General features: G+C 37.4%; 1 protein-coding gene across 3 annotated transcripts in view; it reads left to right on the top strand.

Annotated features, from left to right (window-relative positions):
* Positions 1 to 15,105, top strand: part of KYNU (kynureninase) — a 57,507-nt gene that overhangs the window by 19,340 nt on the left and 23,062 nt on the right. For 2 of the 3 annotated variants that reach the window (XR_010610821.1, XM_065671280.1), the window contains exons 5-10: positions 3,622 to 3,683; positions 5,063 to 5,134; positions 6,541 to 6,615; positions 7,975 to 8,121; positions 13,683 to 13,781; positions 14,544 to 14,617. Coding sequence is in view for 2 of the 3 variants with exons in the window: in XM_065671280.1 (XP_065527352.1) it covers positions 3,622 to 3,683; positions 5,063 to 5,134; positions 6,541 to 6,615; positions 7,975 to 8,121; positions 13,683 to 13,781; positions 14,544 to 14,617 (529 nt within the window). In the remaining variant the exon portion in view is untranslated. The remainder of the gene's footprint in view (positions 1 to 3,621; positions 3,684 to 5,062; positions 5,135 to 6,540; positions 6,616 to 7,974; positions 8,122 to 13,682; positions 13,782 to 14,543; positions 14,618 to 15,105) is intronic. The other variant, XM_065671281.1, reaches the window with a different exon arrangement.

Raw genomic sequence — 15,105 nt, 5'->3', positions numbered from 1 at the left:
TGGGAAAGTAGTCACACTAACACTACATTTGTTCAAGCACCTAAATTTGTAAAGTAACAAGGTAAAACCATTGATGCTTTTTACATAACTGGGAGAGAAAGCCAAGATAACCTGAAGGGCAGCTTGAAGTACCTGAGTTATCATCATCCTCTGCAACATCTTCTGTGAAGGTTTGCCTCTGTTCTGGTTGCAAAATGTGGGCCCCCATGAACTCCCCACAGGATGTCAGGACAGGATAAACACTGACCTCCTGCAGGTGCTGGGGTTGGTTTAGCCTTAGCTTTAGGTTAAGAGTCACTGGAGAAAGCAGAGAGTCAGGCTGGACCTTTTTTCCTTTAGCTGCCTGTCTTGTAGGGGATGTCAGCTCAGTGTGTATTATAATATTTCTTTAACTAAAAAGCATATAGGCATATTCTGTGTGTAAGAAGGAAATGAGAGCTTTGCTTAAACTTCATCAAATTGCTATTCAGTCTCCTTATTTTTCTTTCCTTTTCCAAATTCTGTTGACACTGGTGCTTTTTTTTTTTTTAATCACAATGGCCAGACTGCACTGACCTTATTAGAATTTTGTTTATTTATATGAATATTTTAAAATTTTTATAAAAATTATGGCTGAGGTCACCCTACCATTAGCCTAATATGCTTTTAAATTTTTTTACTGGGAAATGTTTCATAGTCTCATTGCTTTCCTGAAAAGTAAAAGGTGTGTCATCATTATTGGTTTGAATTTTATTCTCCAGGATTTTTGGGGCTTTGTTTAATTGAACTATAAAATGTGGTTTGGATTTAAAAATTGTCAATTCTCACTCTAAGTACTTGTAGTAGTACGTAAAAATTATTTGGTGGGATTTATTCAGGAATGGACTAAAGACTGTAAAAAATCTTTGTTTGTTTAATGGTTTATAATGCTATAACACATTGCTTCTTAAGTGCAGTCACATTTTGTTATTCAATGAAAGTTACAGTAGTAAATACATTGTGAAATGCAGAGTCAAGGTCAGTGGAGGCCAAAGCTTTTTTTAATGTGCTCACACCGAGTGGCATAACGCGGTGATGGTAATCTCAGCTTCTCCTACCAGACTTTATTAGAACATTTCAACCTTGGCAGGATCACCTTCTGATGGAACAAAATTACTGTATGGCTGCTGCTGTGCAATGAGCTTGAGCAGGTCTTTGTTGAGGGAAGACTGAATGCTAGACACATTTGTAGTGACTTTGAGTGATATGGTTTATTTGCAATAACCAAAATGTTTTCAGTATTGGAGCCTTTAGCATTTTTACAGTCATTTGACAAAATGCTTTTTACTTACTTTGGTGAGGCTCAGGCTCCCACTGCAGCCAGAGAGGAGAAGGATGGCAGTGTCTGCCTAACACAATCATAATTGTCTCTGAAGTTGTACTTTGCAAATGCTGCTTCCTTTTATTAAAGAGGAGATTTATCAAGCAGAACATACAGGTTTTAGCCTGGCTTGGAGATACTGTATACAGTTAGGAAATAAAGAAAGCAAACATAAATTTGTCTCTTGTGTGCTGTGTCTTTGAATATTGTAATAGGTTAATTGGATCATAGAAAGGTTGTTTTCTGAAATGCAGTGCAGGTTATAAAGGATAACAGTTTTCCAATGACACGGATGAGGTTTGTTTTGTGGGCATGAAATTCAATAATGGAAAACTTTTAATAAATATATAATTTATGGAAGACCAAGACTTACATGACAAATGTAGTGTCATACTTAATTTGAGATGCTAGCATGTAGCTAAAAGTGATTTGCAGATTAACCATTTGTTTTATACAGAAACAGTACAGCAGGCAGAGGATTGCTTGTGCAGAATTTGCTGTGAAAGCCATAGATTTCATGGACCGAACAGAGTGAAAACTAAAAACCATTTCTTGATGCTATCCCTTTTTTCAGCCTCAAGAGTTCCATAGAAACATTAAGATTGCAAATAGTACTGTTTTGAGTTGCAATCATTCTCTCTAGCTGTCTTCTATATTTGCAATAGAACAGCCACAAGGTGACCTCTTCGAGCAGCATGGAGCCTGCAGATGCAATGCTGTCAGGGAAGAAAAGAAAGCAAAGGAGTGGAGTTTAAATGAGGAAAAGAACTTATTTTTTCCTATGAAGAACTAGTTCTAACTATACTTCTGACAAACCTGATGATCCTGCTATCTGAAGGAGGGAACTTGTTCATGACATCTCTTTTTCTTCCTGATTCATCCCCTGGACAGGTCTTCTGGAGTCAGTAACAGCTATTGAGAAATCTTTCTGTTGAATACTTGGAGATTTCAGCAACACAAAAAAAAATCCTTTGAATACCTTAATCAGAATCATTCTCAGTTTTTCCTGTGGTGGCAGAAGCTGAGGCCTGCTTGGGGAGGATTTATGAATAAACTCTTCTTGATTACAGATTTTCATGTTCTTTGGCTATATTTGCTTGTAATGAGTTCAGTCCATGATTATGACTGTTTTTGAGGCTGGCAGGTAATAACTCCATGAACTTAAGCTCTGCCATATGGTGGGAGTATCTTGGTGCTTTTGCTGCCTTTCCCCCTTGTTGGCTGGGACCTTGTGTGCTCTCCAAGGCAGGGACAGGAGAAACCCAGGATTTGCCTTTCCATTTCTTGTGGCTCCCTTTGCCTTTTTTACCCCAACATCATGTTTTATTTTCCTCTTTATTGATCTCAAGGGTGGCTGCTGCCCTCCCCACCTGCTTACAATTGTCTTCATCCTCTTTGTCTCCAACCTCTTTCCACCTTTGAACTCTACTGCTGGGGCAATAAATAGGGCAAGGTGCATGAGCCCATTTTCCAGCTGAAAAAGATTCTCAGAGCACTGATTTGTGTCAAAGGTGAATTACTGCTTTTCAACAACAGATACCAGGCAAAACAGAAGGAAAGAGGAACTGATTTTCACCATTTGTCAGTGATGCCCTGCCTAACATGCAGTCCCTTTTTCTACCTAAAATCTTTCACCAGTGGCTGATAAGGGTCTGAGAATTTGTTACTAAATACTTTGTAATAACAATTAGTTGTTACTGCATTAGCTCTGCCCGTGATTAGCTGTAGCCAAAAGGCATCTGTTATCTGTTGGAGGTATGTGGGTATGGCTTCTTGCTAGGTTGCTACAGTAATAATGGTCTGTTATGTTCAATAGACAAATTTTGCTTTATTTTTTTAATTAGGTATGAGATTTAGCTTGACATTACAGTAACCAGTTAGAATAGATGATTGTCTCAATATGTTTTCTGACTTGCTTTTACAAATAAACTTAGGACAATAAATAAGTCTGCAAGTCTTGCTTTATATAGTCTTCTGACCTGATTTTTGTCTGAGGTATTAATGATAATAAATCCTCCAGTGGTTTGCTGGGAAATGGAAACACATCATTGGTTTTTTTGTTTTCTGTGGCTGACCTGAAAAAAGAAATATTTTCCTGCCCGTGTTGTGTAGTGAGTCATACAAAAATTTTTTTTACTGTGATGACACCTTAAACATTTGTTTACTTTCCAGTCTTTAGAGAGACATTGACTGAAAACATTTGCTTTCTCAACACTGTACTAGATTTCTCTGAAATTATAAAGAAACCCCCAACCATTTTTTTCCCTTTTTTATTATTTCAGGGGCCAAAAGACAGGAAGTAGCCTTAATGAATGGGCTAACTGTTAACTTGCACCTCCTGATGGTATGTCTTTGAGATGTACATTTCATGTCATGTTGGCAAGTATTCTTTTTTCCTTTCCTTGTGCACGTAAGCAAAATGTTCCCTGAGCACCTCACAAAGACAGCACTGGATGATAGCCTAACTTTTCTTAAGCCTTGGGAGTTGTATCTTGAATGATGTTTTGACTTGTGCAAGACCTGTCTCCACTTACTATTAAGCAGAAAAGCTGAACAGAAAAATATTTTCAAGGACTCTGCAGGGCAAGTCTGAGTTGTTCTTTCATGTGCTGCATGTCATCCTCAGGAAGGAGATGATATTAAAGAAATTTTACAAATAGCATCAAATTTGATTTTCGTACCAGATTTCAGTTTAAGAAACAATAGCTCAAGTGTGAGCAAGACAAAGCTGTAGTATCAGTCAAGCTTAAAATGCAGTTACACACATGTGATGGTGTTTTGAGTTGTGCTGGTTTATATATGCCTACAATGTGGCTTTGATTTTTATAACATAGTGACCATAAATGTAGCTTCCTTATACACTGTCTCTGAGCTACAGAGAGCCTGTCCCATTCTCTTTCCGAAGATTTGATTCAACTTAGTGAAGAAGTGAAGTGAAGCTTCATTTTGTGTGGTTCACACAAAAATATTTATTGCTGGGATATGCTCATTTGTAATGTCTCTGACCTTTGTTAAATTAAGAACCCTGAAGCAGGACAAGTACTAAGCAGTACCAAGCCAATTTACCTGGCTACTCTGCCCTGAATTAGTGTAATGCAGCCAGAGTCATGCCAGGCGGCTTGAGTACAAAGCCTGTGCTGAGCTGTGTGTAACCACTGGCAGCATGAACAGGAGGGCTTGTAAGTCTTCTAGTCCTCTCAGCATGGTGACAATCTCAGCTTGCCTCCATGTGAGGGACTGAGATGGAAAACCATTCGCCTAAAGGTGCTGAGATGAGGTCTTTACAGAAGGCTTTGTCCTTTGGTCAGTCTTGTTTCAGAGGATGGGATGGTTTGATAACTAATGCTTTATGAGAAGATTGGAAATCCATTTCTTTTGCATTGTTTTCTACTCTTCAGCTCTGGGTATGTCTGTGGGATGGAGCTGGGTGAAAACCCAGCTTCCCTGGATGCAGTCAATGCTTTGCCATCAATTCCTGTAAGTGCAAGTTTTCGCTGCTGGATTTCATGGCTGCTGTTATGGATATGTGAAATGCAGTATTATGGCGTTTTCCTACTTTGATGAATGTTATATGGACAAAGAAATATTTGTAACTTCTGGGGAATTTTCTGTAGTCTGCATGAAAGTAAACCAGTCTTTACTAATCTATATGCTGGGAGCATCTCTCTTATCTCTGCTTAAGTACATTTCAACATTATTATTTTTTTTTTTAATTTTTAACAGCTATCTTTCTTTAAGCCTACTCCAAGACGCTATAAAATTCTTCTAGAAGACAGAGCATTTCCCTCTGACCATGTAAGAAATTAATATTTCACCATATTTATATTATTAATCATATTTTTCCAAAGAATATCAGTAGCCTGATTTGAATATTTATTAGCTCATCTTGTCCAAGTAACATTACAATAAAAAAATCTGTCAGGAGATTTTGAGCTCAGCATATTTTATAGATTGTAGCTTTATTCTTTTTGTTCAAATAAAATGTGTTACAAGAGGAAAAGACTGAATGGGTACATTGATTTATTAGTCTTTTTAAAGACATTGAACAAACTAATGGCCTAAATCAACTGAAGTTGTAAATTTTTTATTAATTCTTGTTGCTGTTTTATTTTATGAAGCCAAATCAATACAAACTCACAACATTAACACTTAGATATCCCCAAACAGAAACGGAAATGTTTGTTCTTAGCACTTTAGATTACTAGTTCAAACATAATTTTTCTGCTATAAAATAGAAGACAATAGCCTGTGCACAACTGTTTAGAGCAAGTTAATAGTTGGTTTTGTGGCCCACTGCTATTTTATCATCAATACCATAAACCCATGGAAATTAATAACAAATTTGATCTCTAAGGTATGATAAAAATGACTCAAGCTACTAGCAGTTTTATTTTTAGTGAAGATGGTGGCACAGATGTATAAACCTCAATTTACCTTCATTCTAAGTAATGTTCATATCAATCTCACATTTGTTCCAGGCACATTTGTACATTTGGAATCCATTTGCTTAAATTTCTATGGCACCTCAGTAGTAACCTGTGCAACTGCTGTCAGTTCAGTTCCTGTCATGTAATTTTGAGCCATTATACTGTTATTTGTAGATTTTAATGAGATCTCCAGAACAATTATTTATTGATAATATCAGTGGATAGTATTTTCAAACTAGCTTGGGAATTTAGAGCTCTCATTTCCTCCTAGCTATGCAGCAAATTGAAGACATGAGGATAGCATGGCACAGCATGTATGTGCTGGCCAAACCTCATTTACATTGAGAGCAGTGCATATGACAATCTTTTTGATTGGCCAGGATGTAGCATGTACTACCAAGTCAAGTAACTACTTAGGGCCCCTGGAGGGATGTTCAGTCTTCTCCTTGGCTGTTACGCATTCAGGCTTTACTTGCTGGCATCTGGTGACGCACATCCTCCACCCTATTTCCACCCTCGTTCTGAACTTATGCTATAGGGTTTAGTTTTTGACTTGGTCCTTGTTGTCTGATGATATGAATTGAATTCTGATCTTTTTCAAACCAAAACTACAAAGTTTTCAGTGGAGCTGGGTTATGCTTTCAAGTGTTAATTTTAGTGAAAGGCAAGGCATCTGAATCCCTTTTCTGAATTTCTGAGGTGTCTGTCCATTTTTCTTTTAGTTCTTTTATCATGTACTTGCACTAACATGCTTTGCATGGAAATCTCTTTCAGTATGCTGTTGAGTCTCAACTTCAACTTCATGGACTTGATGTGGAGAAATGCATGCTCATGATGCAGCCACGGGAGGTTGGTGAGAAATATGTCAGTTCTGCTTGCTGTCACAAAGGGCAGAAGTATGTTTCATAAGAGTGTAGTCATATATTCTCAAATATTCTAGTATCAGCCTGTGGAAGTATTAACTTGTTTCTACTAATACATTTAGGAAAAATTTCTTAATCATGTAGTCTCTGTGTATATTTTTTGGTATTAGAACACATTTTATAATTGTCTGATTCAACTAGTTAATTTTCCTTGAACAAAGAAAAATAAATAAATTTATACCTTATTTTTCTGTTTGCAAAAACTGACGGCATCCTGAGACAACTGAAAAATACAGTAGCTAATTGAGAAACACTCTTGTCCTTTTAATGCTCAAAGGTAAAAGATTGCCATAACACAAACAATACTGTGCCTGTATCAGCATAGGCTAAGGGAAAGGTCTGCTTTGAGTAATGTGTCATTCAGGTTAATTTGAAAGACTGCCTTCCTTTGCTTTTTAGTATTGGGAACTTTGCCACCTTACTATAAACTGATAGTGACCTTTTGCTTCTGAAATCTGAGTCATCTTGTGAGTGAAGAGCCCACTCCTGACTGCTTGATAGATCTGCAAAGATTGTTGAGATAATAACAGCTACTTTCAATTCAACAATCTTGTCCAAGCTCTTTTCAGTAACATGTCTAATTTAATTCTGGAGTTTCACTGCTTAATTGATCCCTAGGTGGTGCTATGTTTTACATGATTCCTTGCTAGGAAGATAGGAGGAGGATGAGGCAGTAATTTTCCTAAAAAAAGATCAAGAATGAGGTGCCTTTTTCTTTTTTTTAATTCCTCTATATTTAATGACCCCAGGTTTGGGGATTTTTATACTTTTGATGATGTGAGACTTATTGTTTTTAAAATAAAAATATGGCAAATTTATAATAGCTTCCTGTGGGATACAAAGTTTATCAGAAAAGTACAGTGTGAAACTGATAGAAAACTTTAAAGTCTTGTGGATGTCAGAAATTTCAGCTGCCACATAAAAATCATTATGTAGGCTATTTTTATCCGGACTTTTTTTACTGTAAATTCAAACTGTCTGAAATATTAAGGAATACGAAGCATGCTAGAATATGAAGTGAATAGACTTTTGAGTTTAACTGGCACTTTCAAGATACGTTTGCTAATGATTTCTTTTTTTTTTTTTTTTTTGAGATGGCTTACTTATAGGCTACTTCATATGCTTCATAGAACTACCTTTGTATATCATTGCTGTACTAAAGATTTGCTTTTGGTCTCCTTATGCAAGCAGCATGGCTCATGGTAAAATAGAGATTATGAAGTAAGAAATGGCAGTTCTATTATGCCAGAGTTGGTATAAAATGTGTGCTTTAACTTTGTTTTAGGGAGAGGAGACCCTGAGGACTGAAGATATCCTTTCTATAATTGAGAAAGAAGGGGACTCTATTGCTGTCATTCTCTTCAGTGGGGTGCAGTACTACACAGGACAGCTTTTTGACATCCGTAGAATAACAAAGGCTGGCCAAGAAAAGGTAAGGTTGTTCCAGACCCATCCTTTTAACACCAATTTGAGAAAAATTTTTCTGTGAAATATTTATAATTTCTGCTTTTTCTGGAGCAAAATGAAGCATATGCAGAAACCTGTGGGGCTCTGATAAAAAGTAAAAGCAGTCTGTGCCGAGATCCTCCGGTTGTGTGCTGCATGAAGAAATAGTCTTGTGAGAACAATCTTGCTGGAATGATTTAAACAATATGGAGAAATAATTCATGACTATTAACTTCTATTGGACTTTTACTGAAGGGTAGAATTTCAGGAAGTTCAGGGGAGAAGGAGGAGGAGGTAATCACAGCTCTAATCTCTCGTTGTTAGTTTGTGTTAGATTTCCTTTTTTTTTTTTTTTTTTTTTTGCAGACTTTCATTATTTTCCTCCTTTCCTGCAGCTTTGCTGTGGCAGTTTTTTCCCCCAGTGTGTAGGGAGGTGAACTCCCAATGGAGCCAGCAGTGTTTGGACTCAGCTGATCAGTTTTCTGGTGGCAGACACAACATGGGGCACATCAATGTCTTAAGATGGCTGTATTTTAGTGATGACTCAGCCTTCTGAGCTTGGAGGCAATGTGTTCTATGGACATAGCTGTAAAACTTCTTTATCCATCTCTATTGCCTTAGGAATCCAAGAGAAAATATTTTTTAATTAAGTCTTTTTATCAAAAGGAGGTCACCAGACTTTCCATAGGGGCAGTCTTTTACTGGATGTACCTTATCTTATAAAAGATTAAACCATTCAAGGACTTAGTATCACTGGATTTTGGCAAACCAGCTAACTATTTATATTTGATGTTTTAACTCCTTGGAGAAATTCCTGGCTCGCAACAGGCTATACATTTTCTGTTGCTGTAGGTTTGGCAGTGGAAACTTTTCTGGAGGTCAGGGAGTAACTTATGCTGCTGGAAACTGGTGGTAAAGTCTCCCCTGAGAGAGCAGAGCAGGTGTGAGAGCTAGTGCAGGGCCTGTGGGACATAAAAAGGGAATGTTCTCACAGAGCAGCACCTGGCAACAAAATTGTTCCTGAACCCAGAACAAAACAAGACTGACTTATGACATGGATGCAGAAAACCAAGGGAAAAACAGAAATGGGGGGAATCAGCGGCAGGGGCAAATGGTCTGTGTATTAGCTCCATGCAACTCAAAAAGCACATTCATGGTGTTTTCCTTGAGGGTCTTTCAGTATTTTGCTGACCACAAATAATCAAAAGACTATGCTAAAATGTTTGAAAGGAAATGCAGGTTATTAATAGGACAATGCCTCCCATGTTCTTCTCTCTCTCACTCCTGGTGGCAGCAAAGCTTTTGTTCAGCTGCCAATGTCTACGTGCCTACAGGGATTTTTCCCTGAAATCTGCTGTGATGTGCCTGAAAGGTGTCTGAGAGAAAAATCTTTCTTCTCTACTGTAAATATGAACATTCTGGGAAAAGCCTATCGCTTTACTGCCTAACTAAAGATGCTCTCTGGATTGTGGGACATGTGCTTGGATAAGTGGAAGTGGTGCAGTTTCACTGAAAGCAATAAACTATCCTAAAATGGCTGAGAACCTGTGTTCTGGGAGAAGAGTAGTCGCTCACAGTTTATTATCTGGAGTGAAAGTGGGTTTGATGTTTATATTACATGATATAACCAGGACTTGTTAGAGGAAACTTAAAATTTCTATAAAGCAATACAAATAATACTATTAACTCAGGGGTATGTGCTTCCACCTGAATATACACAAAACCACTGCACATTTATAGTCTGTGTCATGTTACTGAAGAGCAGAGCAATTTCTGACAGTATTTCAGTACTCCAGCAGGCACAGGTAGATGTCAAATCTCCATTTCCACCTGCATGCCTGCTAGAAATGCCATAATGTAGAAGTGAATCTCTTCTTCCAGAGATTTTTAAATAATGGGAAAAAAAAAAAAAAGTATTTGCCAGCTTCTTTGTGGTTAGAATATGTAAGACTGGGATGTGGGTATGTTCATGACCTATAATGACATTAGTGTATTGAATACCCATAAGGCTTGAAAAGTATGATCCGGTCCTGTTTTTATTTCCATAAAGTCAGATAGGCTCAGCTCAGTGCCCTTGCAGATTCTGCCCCCTGGGTTAAGTCATGTTTATGTGTTTATACAAAACCACTATGTAACATGCTGCTACACCACCCTTGAACATCTGCATGCAGCAAATATTTACTTGAACAGCTACAAAGTCAGGGTTTCATGATGACCTTTCTGTCTTAATGTTGATAGAGGTATTCCTCTCTCCTGCTGCTACTCTTAGTCTCAGGGCTTCTGGTTACCAAATGCTGGATCTTCAGAAGCAGTTAGCTTCTCTTCTTTTTTCCCAGGTCAGAGATGATGTTAGAGCCACCATTGGATTAGCAGGTAGAAGAACACCAACACAACAACAGGAAAACCAAATCAACAAAAACCAAACCAAACCAAACAGCTGTTAAACCAGAATCATTAGCATCTATGTAATGTGTATAGGCTCAGTTTCTGTTTGGTGGCATCCAACTAGTCCCTGTTGCCAGATTGATGAGCTTTCAGGACAGTAAGTGCATAGACTTAAAGACCGTATCTCCTTCAAGAGCTTCTGGATTGTCTTATATATAATACATTATCACGGAAAAGTTGGAAGTCCTTTAAAATGTGTGTTAAGAGAGGGTAAACCCAAGAAGTCATGTTCATAGCAGAAATTCAAGGCTCTCCTTCCTGTTTGTGAACGATGTCATTCTGAACAGAAAATAGCTTGGAGGGAGCTGACAAACAAGAAAGTCAGAAGTGGAGAATACAGGGTGGAAATGTAATTTGAGAAGAGGAGAGAAAAAAAAATCACTTGTTAGTACAGCAAAATGAAAAGTCCTACGCAGATAGTCTTAATAATTCTTTTAATGCACATTTGAAATAAAACCCTGCAGTGTTGTGGCCTATCACGGCTTGTCTAGAGATTTGAGCTGCAAGCTCAGAGGTCTGGAAAATGTCCTAGGATTCTTGAGGTCAATCATTTATGAATTAAGTTACTGATTTCCTTTTACATTTTTTAAGCCAATTTCCTAAGTTCTTTGCGTACATTAAGATTCCTCCCAGAGTGAAAGCTCTGCACATAGACAGCTTCATTAAGTCATTAAATATTAAATGAACTAAATTAAGCTTGAAAAATTACCTCAGGCTATTTTTCCATCTTAGGTCTCTCAGATAAATCAAAATTACTATGTATTGTGCAAGAAACTCATCAGCAGGCTGACGAGGGTGTAACAGTTTGTCTTGTTTCATTCTTCTGAACTTGCTCTAGAGAATGGAAGGGATTGAGTCATTTTATTCTTCTATGAGTGGAGAAATGGCTGAATTTTAGGACACTACCTTTCAAATTCAATTTTCATTTCATAAGTTATATTGTACTTTCCACTGACTCTGTACCATATGCAAAGTATTTTAATCTCTTGCGTCCCAGTAGGAAGAGCTTTAAGATCCTTCATCTTAATTTCTTTTCCTGTCTCTCTTTCTAAATGTCCCAGCTTTGCTGGTCTGAAACTGTCATTTTTCTCCCGCTCTCCAAATGTCATTGTCCATGCTGAGTTGTTACCTGCTGGTTATCAGCAGCTACCCAGACACTTTGCAGAAATGACTTTTAGATGTTAGAATAAAACGGAAGATGCAGGGGAGAACACGTCCTCCTCTTTGCCCAGAGCAGATGGAAAGCTCTGTTTTCCCCTTAGTCTGGGGAAGCAACACTCCCACGCAGTCCTTGTTCTGCGTGGCTTGTGCAGGGAGAGCTGTTTCAGTTTGTTTTACTTTTCCCGTGCAATCTGTGTGGCTAAACATTTGCTGTTTGTGTGACTTTAGTGCCAGACACCTACCAGGGAAAGCAAGCCAGCATGACCCAACTTACAGATGATGACCTGAATGAAATGGTACAAGTAAGAGTTTCTGAAATGATGCAGGAAACCTGCCAGCAATGAACCCAGATTTTCAGGCTATGCTTTATTAGTAAGTTAAATAGTGTCCAGTAAGATTTACCAACTAATTTCAAAGTGCTGGGGAGCAGTTAAAGAGGTTCAGGAAGATGGTGGTATGTTGTTGGCTCTCCTGTTTGAGGGCTGTAAGCCCATGGTGTGGGTGCAAGCTGGTCTATTCCAGCCAGTGTCAGTGCACAAGAAAGTTTGTGCATGTTGAGTTTACAGATAAAAGTAATACCTGTAAATGTTTAAATCCAGTCAACTGAAATTTTGAAGTTAATTCCTTAAAAGCCTACAAAAATCTTCTTGTTCTCTAGCAGATTGTCTTTAGTTTGCTGTAGCTGAACCAAGGCCATTTTATCTCTGAGAGCATTCCCATGGGCATTCAGTGCTTCAGCTTCTCTGCATTAGCTTCACCATTTCAGTTGATTTGTCTTAACTCACTTGTGTGTGTGTCCCTATGAAGCCAAGCCACAAAGGATGTGAAAGCTAGGCTATTTATTGGAATTTTGATTCCAATGTTTAGATCTTGCAACTTCCATGGCAGTGAGTTTTCTTCCCATCATTTTGGAGTGACTTCTCAGGCCGATAACTTCACCAATGCCTCCATTAGAATTAGTGTGTCACATCTTCTTAAAATGCTGCTTCATTCAAATTGTTATCTAGTTTATACAGAAGATTAAATATACAAAAGAACTGATTAAATAATTTAGCTAAGGCTCCCTTTGTGCAAGAAACAGCAAGAGATTCTTAAAATCCTTTGGTTTATTATTGGACATGAATTTTTCTGCAGTCTGTGCTCTCACTCTTAGTCCTGCCATGCTGCTTGCAAGCAAGCTGTTTGTGTTTTAAAAGCAAAATGCAAAATAGCATTTAATTTGTAGTCCTGGCACAAAAGGCAATTTTATTTTTCTGTGCTTAAATAAATAGCAAAGCTTGAAAGAACTTTTTAGTTTAAAAATACTGCCATCCAGTGGTTATTTTGTGTGCAAAACTGCTGCTTTTGAGGTACGTCTGTGGTCCTTACATATATATATTTTTTTTTCTCCCCAGTGCCTGTGCAAATTGTGGTCATGACAAATACAACAGTTTTCAGAGAAATGACAGAATGTTTTGTAACCTTTTAGGGAAAAGTACAAAAATGTTTAAGGTCAATGTTTTGCATCTCACCCATTTGGATTCCCAAAGAGCAAGATCCTCACAGTTTAAATATCAGGGAGTCTTTAAGTACATAGTAGAATGTAATTGTTCATGAATATTGACATCATCATACACATTAATATTTTGTCTCTGCCTAGAGCTTGTCATGCCATACAACAGTCAGAAATTGTTCTGAACACTTATTTCAAGTGATTCCTCTTTACTGCATGAGAAAAGGCTTAGGAATCTAACCCATATCCAATCATTCCTGAAGACAAGCCCGCTAAACAGTTCATGGTTTCTACAGATACCTATGGTATAGAAAGCTTGTTTCTAGTAATAACTCAAAAGAGATGGGACTTTATAGAGAGCAAGTAAAGCTCTAAAGATGTTTTTTCAAAATATTTTTATAGTGATGATTATCTTGATAAGTAGCATATTAGTAATCTCTTCTCTGCAGGGCTGCTTTGTTGGATTTGACCTGGCTCATGCTGTTGGGAATGTAGAGCTTTATTTGCATGACTGGGGAGTAGACTTTGCATGCTGGTGCTCCTACAAGGTAAAATTCACTGTTTGAGCGTATTTTCCATAATGTCACTTATGATGGGTCAGCAAACAGGTCAGATGAATAATTGCACCTTAGCTGTTGATCAAGACTTGGATACATGTTTGAACAAGTCCCAGTGGGGACATGGAAACTGACTTTCGTGGTGGCTTTGTTATGAGATGTCCAAAATATAACAGTATCAACGACCTGCAAGGTCTTGTGGATGTGAGATAGATGCTAGTGGTGGTTAAACATCTGCTCTGAAGCACACTCTGGTCTCCAGTCACAGTATCAGGGGCATTTCTTTTATTTTTCATGCAGAGAAAGTCTTGTGGCTATAAGCTTTTCTTAAGTAGTGCTTAAATAAGAGAATACTCTTGTCTAAACTTAATTTCAGATGATAAAACAAGATATCTTTAGTTCTCTTGACTTCTCCTGAGCTTAAGAACCAACAGACACAGTCAGATGAATTGTTTGATGACTGCTATATGTATTTTGGCATGGGACTGTTTCAGCCATACTTCAATTTTCTAACCATTTGTCTGTTAGACTTCAAGTATCGTACGTAAGCCAAGAGAGATATTTTTAGGACTACTCTGAAAAAATGTTTCTGCTTTTATGTACATCAGCACTTTGAGACAAATGCTAAGATCTCCAGTTAAAAAACACTAGAAATGTTAAAATTGGTCTGTTTTATAAAGCAGGGTGAGGGAAGTAAAGCTATACTTTACAGATAATAAGCATGAAGTGTACATGTTGATTTATTCTTTGCAGTATTTAAATTCTGGAGCAGGCGGCATTGCTGGTGCCTACGTTCATCAGAAGCATTCCCAAAGTATTAAACCAGTGTAAGTATTTTTCTATACCCAAATAAAAGATGCTGTGAAGTTCAAATGGAAAAATATCTTCCCTTTGAGTTCAGATTTAAAAGTGAAAAGGTGTAAAGGTTCTTAATTGTACCTATGTGTGTGTGCAGATGTGTATACATATGAAGAAGAAATTTCCTGTTTCAAAAAATGTCATTGGAGTAATATTTTTTACTGACTTATTCTAGCAATGAAAAGGGTAGTACAAGCTTAGATAATTTATCTGACTTTGTTACCTCAGATGGGTTGTTTTATGTTAATTTCAGTAAATTCTGAAGTTGTTAATGTACATGTTCACATCTTAAATGCATTTCCTTCTTGAAGTCTGCTATCAGTTCTAACCTAAGTATAATCGTAAATGAGAATGCTTATAATACTAAACCCAAGTAACCTAAATCATGCCTATGAGACTGTTTAATGTAAAGAGAATATTTAACATCTTCCTTTAAAAATGGATTTTTAAAAATTAT

The sequence above is a fragment of the Lathamus discolor genome, chromosome 3 (assembly GCF_037157495.1).
Source record: "Lathamus discolor isolate bLatDis1 chromosome 3, bLatDis1.hap1, whole genome shotgun sequence".
Taxonomy (NCBI): domain Eukaryota; kingdom Metazoa; phylum Chordata; class Aves; order Psittaciformes; family Psittacidae; genus Lathamus; species Lathamus discolor.
Note: the sequence above shows the minus strand (reverse complement) of the source record. Positions and strands in the feature narration are given on the sequence as shown.